This window comes from Ambystoma mexicanum, chromosome 3q (assembly GCF_040938575.1).
Source record: "Ambystoma mexicanum isolate Mex_15411 chromosome 3q, UKY_AmexF1_1, whole genome shotgun sequence".
Lineage (NCBI taxonomy): Eukaryota > Metazoa > Chordata > Amphibia > Caudata > Ambystomatidae > Ambystoma > Ambystoma mexicanum.
This window is the reverse complement of record NC_090926.1, coordinates 164,821,370-164,841,371: the sequence shown is the minus strand read 5'-3', so window position 1 is coordinate 164,841,371 and position 20,002 is coordinate 164,821,370. Positions and strand designations below refer to the sequence as shown.

The 20,002-nt window shown below is 47.8% G+C and overlaps 1 protein-coding gene across 1 annotated transcript in view; it reads right to left on the bottom strand.

The window, feature by feature from the left end:
* SLC4A8 (solute carrier family 4 member 8) overlaps positions 1-20,002 on the bottom strand; it is an 846,795-nt gene that overhangs the window by 72,286 nt on the left and 754,507 nt on the right. Inside the window, exon 23 of the mRNA XM_069653405.1 lies at positions 14,557-14,657. Within this exon, the coding sequence (XP_069509506.1) occupies positions 14,557-14,657 (101 nt within the window). The remainder of the gene's footprint in view (positions 1-14,556; positions 14,658-20,002) is intronic.

Sequence of the window (20,002 nt, the reverse complement as noted above, 5' to 3'; positions counted from 1 at the left end):
GTTCTGGAGGAGCAGCAGAGCACCTGTTAGGACGACACTTTCATAGATCGGACTTGTCTAGAAACCTCGTCAGGTGTTGTCAGAGAGAAAGAGGAAAAAGGAGGAGGAGAGAAGAGATGGCCAAAATGGGCTGAGAGAGGAAGAGGACAGAGGACAGGATGTCCTGAGATTTAGCAGAGAAATGAGAGGCCAGAGCTGTACAGAGGGCATGGGAGGGAACAGAAGAGGTATAGACCACAACAGGATTGACCAGTTCCTTGCAGATTTTAAAGAGTTTGGCCGTGTTGTTCGAGGCCATGGAGACACTTGCTTTATTGTGTGCTCTCTTCTTGATGAGTGTTATTGCTTTGACTGGCATTTTGCTGAAAACAGTCTAGGTATGTCTAAATGTGGCCTGGCATTCTGTACTATAATGTTATTACGTGTTTACACTGGTCTACATTGTGCAGCCAGTTGGAAGCATTAATGTTCCTGTGCACTGTTGGTGACTTGCATGTATTGGATTGTGTTACCCTACAAAACAATTGCAAACACTCTGGCTTTATAGCCAATTTATCTCAGAAAGTGTGCTGTATATTGCATTAAAACACATATTTATATCTTTTTCCTAGTGCAGTGTGCGGCATACCCCTTCAGCAGCACGTTCATGCGTATTGTGCAAGCGTGACAGTCTAGGCCGGCCCAGAGTGTGGCGCAACCCGTGATTTGTTGCCGAGTTGGGGGGCCCCCTCAGCATGGCTCACAGGACCCCACATTTTGTGTTACGCCACTGGTACCTAGGTCTTATGAAGGAGCCATTCTTGAAGAGGAAGGTCTTGAGCTCTTTTGAGAACTGTAGAAGTGATGGCGCAAGTCTGATGTTGACGGGGAGGAAGTTCCAGTCTTGGAGCATAGACAGAGAAGGGCTGTCTTCCGTTTGTTTTCTTCCTACACCGCCTTAATTCAAGTCTGCACATTTCCTTACTTCTAGGGGATCACAGTCCTCCGGAGATGTGGAGTTTCTCTGTGAGGTAGCTTGGGGACTTCAGGATGACAGCCTTGTAGATGATGCAACATGATTTGAAGAGAATACTGGCTTGTAGTTGGATCAAAAGTAGTTTTATGAGAGTCAGGGTGATGTGGTTGAATTTGCAGAGTCCTTTAATGAGTCTTGCTGCAGCACATACGACACATTTCAGGGATGCCAGTGCAGTCGCTGGAAGGCCTTCCAAAAGGGCACTTCCACCATCTGCGTGAAAGAGGACCAAGGCTTGGACAGCGGATCCAAAGTTGTTTTTTGGGATGAAGGGCTTGATTTTCCACAAGAGAGGAAGTTGGTACCAGGCCGTTTGTGTCTTCCTTTTTATTTTATTGGATATTTGTTAGGCGCCTATACAACAAATGGTGTTTCAAGGTGCCACAAGACAGAAAAGGGGGGTGGAACAAGGAAGAAGCAAACAATAACGGTACTAGGAGCCTATTTGATCGTGAGGCGTCTGTCAATATTGAACCCAAGGGACTTGGCACACGTGGCCAGATGGGGTGTGAATCCCTCGAGGTTCATAGCAGAGAGCCAGGTACGGAGGTCAGGGAGTTGTTGGTCATCGGTAGGAATTCAGTCTTGGATGGTGTAAGGGTGCAGAAGTAGACATTGGACACAAAAGTGGAATGCTTATTGGTATAGACTTATTTAACAAAATATGAGGAAGAACCCTATCTGGACTGGATTTTTACCAGACGATATATCTTTCCTCCTCTGGTCTTCTCTCAACTTTTGCCAAAGGGTATTTCTCTCTCCCCCTGGTCTTCTCTTGACTTTGACTAAAGAATGTTTCACTTTGTTGTTGGTCTTATTCAGACATTTGCCAAAAGATCTCTCTCCCCACTTGGTCTTCTCTTCTGGTTATGTGGGTCCCAGACCACTTCTTCAGATTTATAATGTCTCTTTCTTAGGCCCGGTTCACTATCCTGCCAGGCATTGTTTTGCATGTACAATTCTTCTAATGTCTAAACATGCGGATCCCAGACCCTTAACTCTCTTGTGGTTTCCTTAGGGTGCTCTGTCACCCAGTATGTTTAGTTTCTCTGTTTGGTCCCAATGGGACGAAGAAGTTGATTCTGTACTTCCTCCCAACCACAGACTCTAGGGTTTCCCAGTCCCTCCCGATGCGCTTTCTGACTTGGTCTGCCAGGTTCCCGGTCCTTGGCAAGCTTCTCTAGTTTCCCCATCTTCCCTTGGGCTCTTGCGGTCTGCTCCCGGAGGATCCGCCACGCTGGCTTCTCCCCATACATCGGATCTCCCCTGGACCACACAGCAGGCTTCCTTCCTGCCAGTGGACCTCGGGTTTCCCAGCCTACATGTGTGCCCTCGGTCTGATCAGCCTCCTCAGATGCCAACTTCTTTCTCCCAGAGTCCAGGTCTGCAGCAAGTCACCCCTGCACGGCTTCACTCCCCAGCTCGATGCTCCTCTGGGGAAGTACTGACTGAGTTCTTCATCAGTTTTTAAGGTAAGCCATCTTTCGAAACTCGGACATCTAGTATGTTTAGCTTGGTCCCGCATAGGGTACTTCACTGTCCTGCTCTTCTTGTCAGTATTTCTGGATCTACCTACTCTCACTCTTTCCTCATTCTTAAGCAGCACAGTAATATCTTGCTGATAGTTATTTCATATATTGCAGCCTTGTATATCAGCAGAAAGAGGTGCTATCTAGAGTGGGGGTGCTTGGACCCTATCTGGGTTGTAATACATGGTTACATGGTGGTTATGATATGATAGGTTATTTATAATGCGCTAAATACCGAGAGGTTTCTAAACGCAGACCCAGGGATCGAACCTGTGTTGCTCTGTGTCGTCTTGCTTCCAAGGCGAGCATGTTGCTGCTGAGGTATCCTCCCGGGACTGGGAGAAACCGTTGAGAGACCGCATTCTCCCTTGATCGTTCTCCCTGGATAGTCTTCACTTCTCTCGCAGAGAGGTTCCCCCCAACCCCCATGGGATCCTCCCACTGAGTACCACCTCCAGGGGGACTTTCGGATAGCAGCCTCACCTTCCTGGCCCCATGGGAAGGGCCCTCCTCTGGGGGAGAAGTGACATCAAGGGATTTGTCACAAGAGGTGGCGCTTCAGGTAAGCACTGGACATCCAGGGGATCAATGTGAGCCTGTGGATGTCTTTGGTGGAGGAGATCTTGTGGTAGCTCTGCATGTCATCTGAGTATTGGTGAATGTCAATGTTGTGTGGAGCAAGAAGGGTTCCAAGTGGTTCCATGTAAATATTGAAGATCACAGGGTACAGGATGGAGCCTTGTGGGACTCCACAGGTCAAGTGCACAATTGGTGATCTGAAAGAATCCATTTGTATCAACTGTTGGCGATTTGCAAGGTAGGATTTGAACCAGCTGAGGACGATCTTGCCGATTCCCATGTGGCGATGTAGATTGTCGTTGAGTGTCTGGCGGTTTACTGTGTCAAATGCCGCTGAGAGGTGACACAAATCCCCGGATGTCATCACTCCTCCTCTAGGGGGAGCCCCTTCCCATGAGGCCAGGGTGGTGAGGTTGCTAACACATTGTCCCCCTGGGGGTGGCACTCCGTGGTTGGCTCTCATGGGGAGGGAAGCCCCCTATGGGATTAGTGAGAACCTGGGGAGAACATGATATCCTGTGATGAATCTGAGGATGTCATCCTTTCTCACCTATGGTGTCATGATGCCCGCTCCCGGGGAGCCGGTTCAAGCCCTGCGTCCCCAAAAGCGGACATCCCCAAGGAAGGACCCAGCAACCCCATATAGGGGCCCTTATGGCGCCAGGCTCATAAAAGACATCAGTCCTGGCGCCATAGGCGCCAGGCTCATTATGGGAGTGCTTGGGAGCACTTACCTGATGCAGACCATGCTGCAGGATCCCGGCCTCCTTGAGGCCTGAAAGGAACTACTTTACCTGTGGGACTAATTTACCATCCGGGCGTGGTCGGGGAAGGTTACATACCTGATTGGAGGAAGGATACATACCTGGAACTTCTTCCAAGGCTATTTAAACCCCACCCGAACAGCCACACGTGCTTTGCGTTGTTCTGCATCTAGCAGCTGGACGCTCACCGTGTCTGCTCCTGCATCCTGACTTCTGCCACGCCTGCCAGCATCACCTGCAAAGGAAGAGAAGAAGAGAACCGAAGAAGGAAAAGTCCTTACCTGCTAAATCCGCATCCCGGAGACATCTCGCCGACAATCCTGAAAAGTAAGACTTTAATTTAAAAGCTCATCGCGTCGATCGCTGCAGCGCCGCATAACACTCACCTTTACAGGGCGCCTCCATGTTCAGCAGCGATCATTCGGATTTGCAGTCACGCCCCAGCGCCTAGGGAGAAAAAGACCAGAACAAAAGGTCCGCGCCGCATCCTGGCATTTCCAGACCCCGGCCCCTAAGGGGAAAAAGAGACATCAGCGTTAATGAGCGAATGAAAAGACATTACCAAAAAACGCTCATTAAAGACTTGCCTGATTTTTACAAGGATTTCACCTCTCATCTCGGGTCGGTGCCTGTTCCCTGGCATTCCGTACCCCAGCCCCTATGGGGAAAAAGACACTAGCATTAGTACATTAATGCATGGACACAAGGAGAACCTCTTATCAAAAAACTTACCTGGAAGCCAAGCAAGTTTGGTTCTCACCAATCCGAAAATCCAGTGAAGTAACTGGATACCAACGCGCCCCTGCATCAGAAGCAGGATGGAGAGCTCGTCCTTCCAGACCCTAAGGTGAGACGCTACGAGAAATCACAGAAGGGTTTCGAGGCGGGTGAAAGGGGAAAGTGGGAGGCCGATTGCATTACCCCGCAGACAGTTAATCCCTTATTTTCGCCTACAGAAGGATACTTCTGTGAGCCAGGCAAGCCAGATTTGGGGGCCCGGTCCAGTCAGTCTTCCGAACCCTGCGCATCACCTTAGAAGAGGTCACAGCAGCGCGAACCAGGCCAGCGCCTCCGTGGGAGTCAGGTGAGCGTAACAGAACGCAAAGCCTTCCTACAAATTCCCACCCAGGCGGTATGGAAAGTTCTGAGACTGATCAGTTGGCCCAATTACTGGGGGAATTACGGGCCGAAGTACATGCCGCTCGTCAAGAGACTAATGCCCTCAGGAGGGAATTAATAATATCAAAGGAAAGAACTGATGACCTGGCCAGACAGCTTTTGCAAGGTCAAGCTGGGCAAACTCCTCTACCCGGTTACGGAGGGAACCCCGCTCCTGTGGTTTCCAGTAACCTTGTGCAGATTAATCTACCTGGAAACGTGCCGCTGGCCCCACCCGAACGCTTTGCTGGGGACCCCAAATGATTCGCCGTATTCATGAATCAGTGTCGTTTGCACTTCCTATGCAGACCTGGGGCCTTCCCTAATGATCAGACCAAGGTAGCCTTTGTATTGTCATATCTCAGCGGCTGCGCTGCCGATTGGTCAGTTCCACTGGTTACTCAAGATGACCCGATTCTCTGTGATTTTCAAAGGTTTCAAGCAAGCATGGAAAGGTTATTTGCTCGACACTCTCAGGGGCAGGCTCTGGATGACGAACTTCTATCCCTGCAACAGGGCAATCAGGACCTCCTATCCTATATTGCAACCTTTAATAGACTAATTGTGGAAACGGGATGGCCAGAGGATAGGCGGTAGGAGCCGCTGATAAAAACCATGAAGACTCCGTTTCGGGAAACGACTCTGCCCGACAAGTGTAGGGGTCCACTTGCCGAGCTTGAAAACTAACTCTCAGACCTCGCATTTCATTGTGCCAATGGTTCTCGTAGATCCAGAACAGCCTAAGCGGTTGCATGCAATAAAGGCATACATCGATAGTGGGGCTATTGGAAACTATGTGGATCGTGAATTGGTCTCTAGGATTAACCTCCCTCTCCGTCCTAAAACCAGCAAAGATGTCATCACTACAGCCGATAGAACTGAAATTGCCTCTGGACCGGTAACACATTTCACTACTGAGGTGACTCTTATTGGTCCCGACGGCCATCGGGAGGGTGTTGTGTTGGATGTAATCAAGGCTCCACAGTTTCAGGTTATTCTTGGAATCCCTTGGTTAGAGACACATAATCCTCGAATTGATTGGCGAGCTAAGAGAATAACCTTCCCGGATTGTACACAAACCTGCTACCCAGAAAACCTGAAGATTAATCAAGCATCTGTAACCTCTGCCTCCATGCAACTACCTCCGGAATACCAAGGCTTTCAGGACGTCTTCCAAAAGGAACAGGCAAACACGTTACCTCCTCACAGATCGTACGATTGCCAAATCGATCTGGTGCCCGGTGCACAACCCCCTTGTAGCAGGATTTATGCCCTTACCGAACCTGAGAATCTGCATTTGAGACAATATTTAGATCAATACCTAGCTAATGGTTTTATTCGCCCGTCAAAGTCCCCGGCATCCTCGGCTTTGTGCTTCGTGCCCAAAAAAGAAGGCGACCTTAGAACTTGTATCGATTACCGCGCATTGAACCAGATAACGGTTAAAAACCGTTATCCTCTGCCTCTGATCCCTGAACTCCTTGACCAGGTGAAGGACGCTTGCATATACACCAAGTTAGATCTCCGGGGGGCTTATCATCTGGTACGAGTTAAAGAAGGCGACGAATGGAAAACTGCCTTCTGTACTAAATACGGATTATTCGAGTACCAGGTGATGCCTTTCGGATTGTGTAACGCGCCGGCTGCCTTCCAATACTTCATGAATGATGTCCTTCGGGAACTCATCGATGTTTGTGTTGTCGTATATATCGATGACATTCTGGTGTACTCCTCTTCGGAATCTGATCACAGAAAACATGTCAGGGCAGCACTTGAAAAACTGCGCCAACACAAACTATTTGCTAAATTGGAGAAATGTGTTTTCCATACCACAGAAGTCGAGTTTCTAGGTTTCATCCCGACACCCAAAGGAGTCCGAATGGACTCAAGAAAAGTGGATGCCATCTATACTAATCTCTGACCGGGGAAGCCAATTCATTTCCCACTTCTGGCGCAAATGTTGTCAAATGGCGCAGATCGACGTAAGATTATCGACCAGTCACCACCCCCATACCGATAGTCAGACCGAGAGGACAAATCAGACCCTTGAGCAGTACTTATGGTGTATGTTACAGCAATCTGAAAGCAACTGGAAAGACATTCTTTGGATAGCCGAATACGCATATAATAATTCGGTACACTCCGGAACTGGCCACAGTCCTTTTTATACTTTGTTTGGGCATCACCCTCGAACCTCAAACCTTGACTCACCTCAGAAGAACATCTGCATTCTACAATTACCCAAGCCTTCAAAGAGGCAACTACGCATTTACAACAAGCCAAGAGAAAATACAAGGAGAATGCTGATCTACATCGGAGTGAAGCACCTCCGTATCAGATTGGGGATCAAGTGTGGTTAGCTACCAGACATTTAACACTCAAAGGGCCTCGAACTTTTAACCCAAAATATCTGGGACCTTATTCTATTACGGCAATAATTAACCCAGTGGCTGTTAAACTTGATTTACCAGCTAGTATGCGAATTCACCCTGTTTTTCATGTGTCACTTCTGAAACCAGTGGTACCCGGAACCCAACTACTCAAACCTCCAGAACCTATTCTAATAGATGGGGAGCCCGAATTCGAAGTGAAGAACATTTTAGACTCAAAAATGTTTAGGTCAAAACTGTTCTACCTAATTGATTGGAAGGGGTACGGACCTCAGGAGAGGTCGTGGGAACCCAGCGACCATGTGCATGCACCTCGATTAGTCAGGAAATTCCACCGACTCTTCCCAGACAAACCAAAACCCCTGGAGGGAACAACCTTGGGAGGGGCCTTTGGGGGGGGGGGGGAGTGCTGTCATGATGCCCGCTCCCGGGGAGCCGGTTCAAGCCCTGCGTCCCCGAAAGCGGACATCCAGTCCCCAAGGAAGGAACCAGCAACCCCATATAGGGGCCCTTTGGACAGTGTCTTGGCGCCTATGGCGCCAGGCTCATAAAAGACATCAGTCCTGGCGCCATAGGCGCCAGGCTCATTATGGGAGTGCTTGGGTGCACTTACCTGATGCAGACCATGCTGCAGGATCCCGGCCTCCTTGAGGCCTGAAAGGAACTACTTTACCTGTGGGACTAATTTACCATCTGGGAGTGGTCGGGGAAGGATACATACCTGATTGGAGGAAGGATACATACCTGGAACTTCTTCCAAGGCTATTTAAACCCCACCCGAACAGCCACACGTGCTTCGCGTTGTTCTGCATCTAGCAGCTGGACGCTCACCGTGTCTGCTCCTGCATCCTGACTTCTGCCATGCCTGCCAGCATCCTGGATCACCTGCAAAGGAAGAGAAGAAGAGAACAGAAGAAGGAAAAGTCCTTACCTGCTAAATCCGCATCCCGGAGACATCTCGCCGACAATCCTGAAAAGGAAGACTTTAATTTAAAAGCTCATTGCGTCGATCGCTGCAGCGCCGCATTCCACTCACCTTTACAGGGCGCCTCCATGTTCAGCAGCGATCTTCCGGATTCGCAGTCACGCCCCAGCGCCTAGGGAGAAAAAGACCAGAACAAAAGGTCCGCGCCGCATCTTGGCATTTCCGGACCCCGGCCCCTAAGGGGAAAAAGAGACATCAGCGTTAATGAGCGAATGAAAAGACATTACCAAAAAACGCTCATTAAAGACTTACCTGATTTCTACAAGGATTTCACCTCTCATCTCGGGTCGGTGCCTGTTCCCCGGCATTCCGTACCCCGGCCCCTATGGGGAAAAAGACACTAGCATTAGTACATTAATGCATGGACACAAGGGGAACCTCTTATCAAAAAACTTACCTGGAAGCCAAGCAAGTTTGGTTCTCACCAATCTGAAAATCCAGTGAAGTAACTGGATACCAACGCGCCCCTGCATCAGAAGCAGGATGGAGAGCTCGTCCTTCCAGACCCTAAGGTGAGACGCTACGAGTAATCACAGAAGGGTTTCGAGGAGGGTGAGAGGGGAAAGTGGGAGGCCGATTCCATTACCCCGCAGACAGTTACTTCCCTATTTTCGCCTACAGAAGGATACTTCTGCGAGCCAGGCAAGCCAGATTTGGGGGCCCGGTCCAGTCCGTCTACCGAACCCTGCGCATCACCTTAGAAGAGGTCACAGCAGCGCGAACCAGGCCAGCGCCTCCGTGGGAGTCAGGTGAGCGTAACATATGGGGAGACATTTCTTATGGGGCCAGGGCGGTGTGTGTACAGTAAAATAATCCCCCTAGGGGTGGTGCATCAGGGGAGGATCACATGGGAGAAGAAGGCCCTTATGGGATTGGGGACGAACCATTCTCAGAGAGTGCAGTATTCCATTGCCTTCTTAGACCCTGCCTCCTTACCCAAATCAAGTTCTCCCTCACTTTCGCCAGGCAGTGGTAATATGTTATTGTAGGGCTAAACCACTTAATATGATAGAGCTGACGAATAACCCTGGAAAGACCAAATGCTTCCCATGAAGCTCTACCATCACTACTGTGATGAAGACAAGCACCCGGAGTATGATAATTACTCCAGAGAACTTGAACAAATGGTCTAGTCTTTCACTGTATTCGATTGGTCCACAGAAATACAAAAACACAGAGGGAAAGCAAGATGGAGAGAGCAGTCCTTGAGCGAGGAAGCTGGGCTGATGCAGACTCAGCGTACCAGGAACTGAACCAGGAAACGCTGTGCATGGAGCAGAGCGGGCACGAGAAATCAGTCAGAGGAGGAGGGGAGCTCCATTGTGCGCTGGCCAAAGCCTGGGAAGCCACCAGCAAGTGAAGCCCTGTACCACGATGATAGAATGGACTGGTGGAGTGTCCCCCAAAGAGAAGCCGAAGAGAAACTGATTGACGGGGATTCCGCCAACCGAAGCAAGCAACTGAGCACTTCCAAAGCCCCAGACAGAAACACTGCTGCCCGGAACAAGCACACCAGAGAAACAGGAAAGCGGGCAGACTTTAAGGCATTGAAGGTCTGGGAGAAACAAGGACAAGAGTGAGAGGGTCTGGGACCCCGGGTGAAGTTGAGTGCAGAAGGGAGCATACACTTGGCATGATGGTAAACCAAGCTATTGCCCCCATACAGTGCGAGTCTGGCACCTGCACCCACATGAAGACGAAAGGGAGAGGGTCTGGGACCCTAAGAGAAGACAGGGAAGTGCAGAAGGGAGCATAAACTTGACATGATGGTAAACCAAGCTATTGGAATAGCACACTGCGAGTGTGGGACCAGCACCCATAAAAGAATAAGAGAAAGGGAGTCTGGGACCCTGAATAAAGCAGATACGCTACAGAAACGAGCACATGCTTGGCAAGAAAGTAAACCAAGTCATTGCAACAGAACATTGTGAGTGTGGGACCTGCACCCATATGAAAGCCAAAGAATAAGAGGGACTGGGACCCTGAGCGATACAGAGAGTCCATGAGACAAACGCTTGGCAGGAGAGTGGACAAAGTTGGTTGTACACTTGCCAGGAGAGTTAACCAAGCTATTTGGGCTTGTGCCCTGATGCCCATGGGCTATGGCGCAGTATAACTAAATAATACAGATTATGTTAATTCATCACACGTCTGGGACTCGCACCCAAAAGAGTGTCTGAGAATCAGTTGATCGAGGACCCTCGAGACAAGAGAGACTGTTTTTATGAAAAACTCATGCTTGGCAGGGAAATACACAAAGCTGATATTATAAATAACAAGTCTGAGAACCTCACCCTTCTGAAGATATAAAATACAGTGACATTGACCTGAGAAGTTATACAGTCTTTAGGTCCCAAAGAAAAGGAAAGTTAATCAGAAGGAATCCAGAGGAAAGGAACAAACCCCCTTTCTCCCGGTGGAACATTTCTTTTGGATCACCCAAGACATTGGGAACTTTTCTGTTGCCAAGAGTTATCATGAACACTTTGGAAGAAACCAACCCTACATAGTTAATTTAGATTATTAGTGTCAGGGACAGGAGTAGGGTTTTGGGACACAATGGTAACAGGCATTTTGTTTTGACATCCTGACTTATTCCTTAGTTTCCTTTGAGGCAGGGAAACCATGCCTAGAATGTAGGGCTATCTGCATTTTTCCCATCCTTTTATGGATTAATATGGCACTGTTGTGTCCGAGCCTTTCTTCTGCACCCTCATAATCCCCTAAACCACCTTACCTTAGGCCAGGAGGATAGCTCAGGGGCAAAGCATTTGTCTTAGAAGGAAGACAATGCATAGCAACACAGGTTTGAATCCTGGGCTCGCGCTTAGAAACTGGACCCCAGTGTTAAGCATGTTGGAAATGAAAAATTATACATTATTATAAATCACCCTAGCCCACCTTCCTCACCAACCCACACTAGTACCATTCCTACTCTTCCAATATGTTTCTCTTATACCTCTAATATAGGAAGTACTGGGAGGAGGAAAAGGAAGGACTACCCTAGTAGAGTATCCATTTATAAAATCAAGAGGAGGAAGAGCTCTGTTGACTCCTGGGTACACTATTTAATACTGTGATGAGGAAAAAGCACAAAGTATGAAGGAGTACCCTGCGGAACCAAAATGAATGCACTAGACATGCTGACAGTCAATTCTGCTAGTAAGATAAAAAGGAAAGGACTTCATGGAGGCAGACCTCCTTGGAGGAGTTGCAAGGGCTGGTTCTGTGTGAGTGAGAAAGAAGCCCAGGACACCATGAAGAAGCCGAAAGCTACAGAGTTGGTCTCTCGGGGGAAGAGGGGCTGGAGGGAGCAGGTTCCAGGTGTGAAAGGATCCCGGGTAGCAGAACCACTACCTGGAATTAGATTGGTGCTGCAGAGCTGCTGCAGAATGAGCGAAGCTCACGCTAGCCCCACAACAGACTGCAGGCAGCCACGAGGCCCCAAGACCATGGAGAAGGTAGGTGGTGGTGGTGGGGAAGGTGCTGGGGCTGTCACCAAGTCATTAAGAGACTGGAGAAACCAACAATATCAAGAAAGAAATAGACATGAATATAGGGTCTGGGATCCTGACAGAAGATAGAAAGTACAAGTCCGAGACCCGCACCCATAAAAGCATCCTCATCGATCCTCACAGTCACAGTATCTGGCAGGAGAGAATACCAGAGGGACTGTACATAGAGGAGAGTGGAGTCTGGCACCACACACTTAACAGCCCAGTGCATCTTGTTTTGATCTTCATAGTCCTAGTACCTGACAGAGGTAGGAACCAGGCTGGCTGTGAATCCAAGAGAAAGCCCTGGGAAGGAACACATTACCCCTGATACATTGTTGTGCACGTTGATCTTCATAGTCAGAGTACCTGGCAAACAAGGGAACCAGATTGGCTGTTAGTCCAAGGGAGTCGGGGGAAGGAGGTTATTACCCATGATACAGTGTTATGGACTTTGTTCTTCACAGTCACAACACCTGGCCAAGTGGTAAGCCAGGCTGGTGGTGGATCCACGCTAACAAATAAAACGGGGGAAGAGAGTCATTCCTCTGGTGTTTGTGGACACTGAAAAGCAAAGAGAAGGGAGTCATTCTCTTGGCAGTGTGAGAAGCTGGAAAAGACCTGGAGAAGGAGCCCCGTGAGAGATGCCAAGAGAAATTAGACATTCTCTTGGCTTTGTGAAGAGACATTATCCCCAGGGGTTGTGTCTGGTGTTTATGAACATCGTGAAAGGCTTAAGGACGTTCAGGGGAAATGAGTCATTCCCTCTGGTGTTAATGAACATTGTGAGAAGCCTAAAAGACCAAGGGAAGGGAGACATCCTCTTGGCCTTACGAGAAATTCAAGGAAGATTAAAAGGCGTAACCATCTACCCTATTCTGAAGTTACAAGACTTTATATTTTATGTGCCTTGGCAGGGAATCCTTTTGTTAAGACTTTTAAGTTGTGCCTTGGAAGAAGAACACTTCAACTTTCTTACAAATACACTTTGGAAAACCATTCTTCTGAATGAACCTCTTTTTTCCTTAGTTGATTAAGAGCATAAGGGAAGGAAATACTTTTTTTGACCCGATGGTGGACTCTGCTTTTGACACAATCTCCTGACAGAAGCCTAAGTTTGTTCGAGGCAGGAAAACCCCTTTTGAAAATCCTTTTCATTTTGGTTTAAATGTCTACAACAAAATGCATGCCCCCTGTGTGTCAGTCTCCTACTTTGCACCCTTACACAGGTCATGGAGAACTAGGAGGCAAGGACTGCTAGCATCGAGGATTTTAGGGGTATCGTTGAATACCTTGATGGTAGCCATTTCTGTGCTGCACCTGGGTCGAAAGGCTGAAAGTGGGGTTTCGTGGAATCTTGGACTATTGCTAGTAGTACCCAATCAGTATATGAGAGAGGTGGTCATTCAGTACCGCTCTGGAAATGTCCATGCATTGCACAGACAAAGTACGAGGGTTTGGTTGTCCACTATTTCATAGGCCACTGAGAGATGCAGAAAAATAAGGCTGAGGGTTGGTTGCGACCTAGGCTTTTCAAGAGTTCTTCCCTGATGCGAAGGATGGTTTAATTGCTACTTGCAGTCAGACGTTTGACTGTCAGTCATGGAAGGTGTCAGCCACAGTCATTTCTTTAATTGTTTACAGCCATTTTTCCTGATTTTGACCTCAAAAAGCAGGCTGGTGATCGGGCAGGAGGACAGGGGAACCACCCCGCCAAGGAGTGACAAGTAACAAAGGGTAGTCATGGGTGCAGCTAGGTACTCTCGTAGAAAACTTTTATAAGCACCACTTCCATAATGAGGGTAAAGGAATTGGTAGCAAGAGTTGATGGAAAGGACAACTGATCAATTCCAGTCTGCACCATCTTCGGGACATGGGCTTGAAAAATAAAACCAATACCGAGGAATAAAACCCAAGGTGGGGACAGGTGCAATACTCCAAAAACATTTGAAAGAGAGCAAAGATTGAACCAGGCTTGTGAAGGAGGAAGTTTCAAACAACATCATGGTTTTGGAAGGCATTAGTGTGGAGAAAGTGAGAGGATATTGGTTCTTCTATAATATTGAGAGAGTACTTCAGTCTGTGGATATCAACTACACAGGCCACCTTACTTGAAAGGTAAGCATCATCTGCAAACTGGTGGATGAATAATGCCCGGACCAGGACCCCGAGTGTCCGATTTGCAGAAGCATTTTATAATGGTGCCATCCAATTGGAAAACACTCTGTGACTCAGACCCTTAGTTTCTTTGCAGGGATGTGAAATAACATGGGAAACTCTATAGACCCCTTTGGCACTCCACAAGCCAATTGGACAGAGTACCTGGAAGGCCCTTCTCTAACAAACTTGTTATGTATGTCCAGAAAGAAAGATGTAGAATCAATCCAGGAAATGGCCAAGAACGTCCGTATAGGTAATTTCACGGAGACTCACATGACCGTCAATGTCAAAAGCCACATAGCGGTCCAGGAGGACAAGGCAATAAGTGCTTCTGCATTTTGCTTCCATTTATATTGATTAATTCCTTCTTTTAAGCCACAGTAGTTTTTTAGTTCCTTCAATGTTTAGCACGCTCTACACTTAATCACCCTATCTGGACATAATCGTCTGCGGAGTGCAATGTTGCTGTACAAAGATTTTACCTGCAATTGTTATTTTTCCCCGGGCTACTAAGTAATTTGCTGCTTTCCATCGGTATTTGTACACCTTTCTCATCCACCACTTCCAGCACCTTTCCATCATCCTGTAAGTAAAGAAATACAAGGAGGTGAGTGGCACGGACATCAAGACTGCATCCAAGAGAAACATCCCAAAGCAGTAGAGCCCAAAACAACACCTTCAAACCAACCCAGACGAACACAATCATTTTCCAGGAGGTTCAGAAAAGGGGTGAGAGAATCTAAAAAACAAGAGCATTTTAAAAGAAATACCTGCTATCTGAGAAGCAGGAGATAAATATTACAACAAAATACTGTCCAACATAAGATTCAGAAGCCGAAACAAAGACGAACAGTGTCTTATCTACTCCCCAGTTCTTTGCAAGTAGGCCAACAGTATTGGAGAAAGTGCTTCTTAGTTTAATTACACATATAGTTTAGGGCTGTACATATTAAGATTGAGGACACCAGTTTTTTTATGGTTTGCCATTTGATGTGGTTTCACCTTTCATTACCATGTCTTTTCCTCTCCCCCTATGCCGAATCTCATATTCCCTACAGTGTTCCAGTGCACACTTTGTTGTGTCATGGGTGGGCATCACTGGGGCAAGAATAGAAAACTGAATTAGTGGCCAAGCCAGGGATGAAAACAAAGTGAGCCTTTGTTATCCACGGTTCTCGCTCCTATAGCCAGCCCTCCCCCAAGAATGCTGACATTCTTCTACAGACTCCAAGCACCAGAGTGACTGCCATGCATGCAGCAACGGCTCTTCTAGTGGTCTGCATCACTGGTCTCCATCGCGGGCCTGCCTATTGGTCGAAGAGTCCCCTACCTGATCATGGGCGGATGCGCTCACCAAACATATTTAAGACATATAGGTACCGGCCTGGCTGTTATCAGTGAAGAACGAAAGCGGGTATACCCGTTCTCCACTCTGCATAGGAACTACATAAGAGCTACCGTGGAGGCAACGGCTGTGCAAGGGGTTCTCCAAATCCACAGCATGTTTTCACGATATCTGCACAAAACGCAGCGAACACAAATGGGAGTTATGTACATGGTGTCAATCTGGAAATCTGGTGTGGCTGACTCTCTTTAGGACCAGATTTGGAGACACATATGTGCAAGATTCTCACATACTGGTGCCTGTAAACATTTGACAGGGCACTATACTAGAGGGTCCCAGAGTACCCAAGATTGGAGATTGACTTAATCCTCAGCCACTTGGCTGGGAGACCCCAAAACAACACCACTGGACCAATCCTGAACACCACAATTTTGCAGGAGGTTCAGAGAAGGGGTGATAGAATAAAAAAAAATAGTTTTTAAAAAGAAGTAGCCACTATCTGGGAAACAAGAGATAAACGTTACGATAAAATACCTTACAACAGAACAGATTCAGAAGCGGAAACAAAGCCGAACATGGGCTTGTTTACTCCCCGGTTCTTCCTGTATAGTGATTCTTGACAGGATGCAGACATCACTTCCTATCAGAGTCATTAAATGACAGAAAAGATCCAGAACCTCCACTGGCAAAAAGGCATCCCTGGGTCAGCTATTTTCATCTGAATCGAATTAATGAGTATAGGGATTTTCCGAGGCACAGTCGAAGCCACCAGCATAGCAGCTGCATCAACCTGGAGGCCGAAGCCTGGCGGCCAACGGAGAGCCTTTATTCCTAGCCACGCTCTTCCTGGAGCTTGAGGAAGCTCTGCTCAGGCCACTACAATACGATTAATTATTCAGAAGCAATGTTTCAAATTGATGCTAATGTGCAGTATATTTCAACAGCTTACTATTAGGGTGGGTCATTTCCCAAGCCCGGCGCATCGGAAAAATTTGCGGTACGGTACACTTTTACTGATCTGCAGGGTTTCCCAAAATGTGTCTACCAGAGTTGGGGAGTAGGACACTCTTTAAATGCTGGCAGTAATGCTTCTGCAATTGTCGTTAGTTGGATATGCATCCCCCCCCCGCTCTCCCCAGCATTATTGCTTTGGAGTCCCACGGAATCCACCTGAAATTACCACATGGGAAAAGTAGGAAGATTTCAAAGTCAACCATTGCAAATGTCTTCCACAATTATTAATTGGAAGTGTAAAAGTGATTTCACCTATGTTTTACTCTTCACTTTTCCACTACACGGTGCAAAAGTTGAACATTGCACAGAGGGCATATTTTGCACTTAAGTGCAAATGGCAGTAGTCCCCACAGGGTGTTTAGATAGTTTCAAAGCATTTTACATTATTGAGAAATAAGTGATCGAAGCACAGGAAGATACTATTGATTTCTATCATGTTCATACAAATCTATTAATATATTGCCAACCCTGCAGCAGTCTCCTCCCCTCCTCTTGCCTCCCAGGCTCTCTGCAATGCCCTTTCCTCGCACTTCATCTCTAAAACCCAGGACATCCTGTCCACCCTCGCCTCCCCTCCCCCTCCTATTCTCTCTCAGTCTGTGCTTGGAGACCCCGCTTTAAGCACCACCCCGCCATCCTTCTCTTCCTTTCCTATTTTCTCCTCTGACGAGGTCGCAAGACAAGTCTGATCTATGAAAGCCTTGTCAAAACAGGTTCATCCCTGTTCCTCCAAAACCATCAAGGACCACATTGACACCCTCGCTCCTGCCCTTGCTGATTTTTGCAACCACTCATTTGCCTCAGGATCCTTCCCCTCCCCTCTGAAGCACTCCCTTGTGCATCCCCTTCTCAAGAAACCCACAGCTGATCCTTCCTGTCCGGCAAACTATCAACCAATTTCCATTACACCCTTTCTGGGCAAACTCCTGGAAAAGCTGGCCATCTCTCAGCTTAACCTTCATTCAGATTCTGCTGGTTGTCTCCATGACCACCAGTCTGGCTTCAGAGTGGCCAGAAGCATGGAAACTGCTCTCCTCAATATCCGTGAAGATCTGCTCTCCAACCTTGATTCTAACATTCCCTCTGTCCTCATCCTTCTTGATCTCTCTTCTGCCTTCGACATGGTCAACCACACCATCCTGCTCAACCGTCTACGTGATAATCTGGATATCACTGATCAGGCTTTGGCCTGGCTGACCTCTTTCCTCTCTGATCGACCCTCCCAGGTCCAACTGGGGTCTTTCCTATCACCTATCTTCCTCTCTACCTGTGGGGTTCCCCAGGGGTCTAACCTCTCACCCTGGCTTTTCAACCAATACCTGGCAACTCTTGCTCACTGCATTGCCATTTTCTGCTCAAATTTCCAGTGCTATGCTGATGACACTCAACTCATTTTCCGGCTGCCCTCGGCCACCTCTGCTCCCTCTCTCGTCTCTGACTACCTAACTGCCATTCAAAATTGGTGTGCTGCCAATGATCTTTGTCTGAATGCCAGCAAGACGGAGATCCTCCTCATCGGCAAACCATCTCCATCCTTTTCCCGCACTCTCTGGCCGGCCTCCCTTGGCCCTCCTCCTACCCCTACCTGTGAGGCTAAGAACCTTGGTGTCATCTTTGACTCCACACTTTCCTTCTCGGCCCATATCTCCGATGTCTCTAAAAAGTCAAACTTCCGACTGCACCTCCTCAGAGGTATTCTGCCTTTCCTCTAGAAGCTCATGGTATCCCAAGCTCTGGTTGTCTCTATCTTGGACTATTGTAACAGCCTCTTTCTAAATCTACCTGCCTCTACTCTCCGTCCTCTACAACTTATCCAGAACAGGACTGCGAGACTTGTCCTTTGCCTCAAGCCCTGGGATCGGATCTCTCAAGCTTTAAAATCTCTCCATTGGCAACCAGTGGATGCAAGGATTAAATTAAAAACCCTCTGCATTGTTCACAAGGATTTCTGGGGCCTGGGGCCAAAATACCTTCAGCTATCCCTCTGCAAATACCTCACCTCTCGAGCTCTTCGCTCCTCTAACTCCCTTAGGGTCAGTCGTTTTATAAGAAACAAGCTGGGGGTAGATCTCTATCTTCAGCTGGGGCCTCCTTCTGAAACAGCCTCCCTGCCACTCTAAAACTTGAGGAGAACCATCTCCGGTTCCGGAAGCACCTCAAAAACTTCCTCTTTGCTTCTGCCTTCGCTCCCTTTATCCCCTGCTGATCTGCTCTTGGCACTGTGCACCTGGCCACCCTCTGTCCCCTGGGACCAGGTACCTGCTCACCCTGCCACCTTCCTGCACTGCCTCCTGGCCACCCCTTGCACTGGGGACTGTATCTGTACCCATACAGCCCCCCCATTTTTCTTCTTTTTCTGCACTTATTCAGACTTACCCAGTCTGCTGCCTTAAACACAGCACTTGCCACTTGCTGGCTGCACTACCACAGTTTGCCTCCATTTTCTATATATATTTCATTTATCTGCGCTCCTCGGCTTCTGCACTTTCCACTCTCCCCCTTCCATGCACTTTTTCCCTTTTCCCTTTCCCATGCACTTGCGCATTCTCAATGTCACTGGGCCTAGTAAGATCGTTTTTATGTTGTGCTGTGTAGTGTTTTCTCTTGTCCCCCCCCCTTGCCTAGTCGCGCTCTGAAACACTTGTGTACGAGCGCGATACAAATAAAATATATCCGATCATGAGCAAGGAGTCACGTGTTCCATGACATAAGGCACTGCTTGGAGGCTTCAATTTGCTTTCTCTCGTGTTTTTAGAGTGTCTCAAACGCATATTTGCTATAATTAACCAACCAGATACCCAAGTGGTCCTGTGCACTTAAAAATGGATTGAAAGCCATATAGCAACTTCTAACTTGCTTTTCCAACGCTGCCCAATGCGAGTAGACGCGCTGCGGGAAACTGCACAAGCTGATGCACCTCCTCTTTGATAGTTACTTGATGGAAGTCGATTTATGAAGAATATATATTTTAAAGTCAAGTGATCTCAGCAATACTAAACGGCATTTGAGATAGGTGTGCAATTGATCCGAAGCGTTCACGCATTCATCTATGCTACAAAAGCATGTGGGTTCCAAGATATTTATGAGACCGCTTTGAAGTTTGTGTAAGGTAAGTTGTCTAGTAGGGCGTCCTTCTGCCACATTTGGTGCGTTTGCTGCTCGTGGCTCTGCAAGAAAGGTAAGGCCCGGGTCATTAGTGGGTCAGTGGGAGAGGCAGATGTGAAACCTGTGGTGTGGATGAGCGGTTGAAGGTAGCCAGTGCCTGTGTGCCGATCTGTTTTCCTATGGGTTCGGTGGAGATACTAGTAAGTAATCCACAGCGAAGATGCCAGCATTTGATAGACTACAGTGCTTTGGTGTATGGGTTTCAATGAATTTTAAAGTGCACAATTACAATTGGGGATCGGGTTTGACATAATACCTGGACGATATGGCAAATATGCTGTTGAGAAACTCGAAATACAAGTGAGAAAGCAGACTGAAGCCTTGAAGAGGGGCTTTCAGGCACGAAACATGTCAGCTGGCACCTTGCTTGTTCATTAATAGAGAATATTTAGTGAGCGTATTTA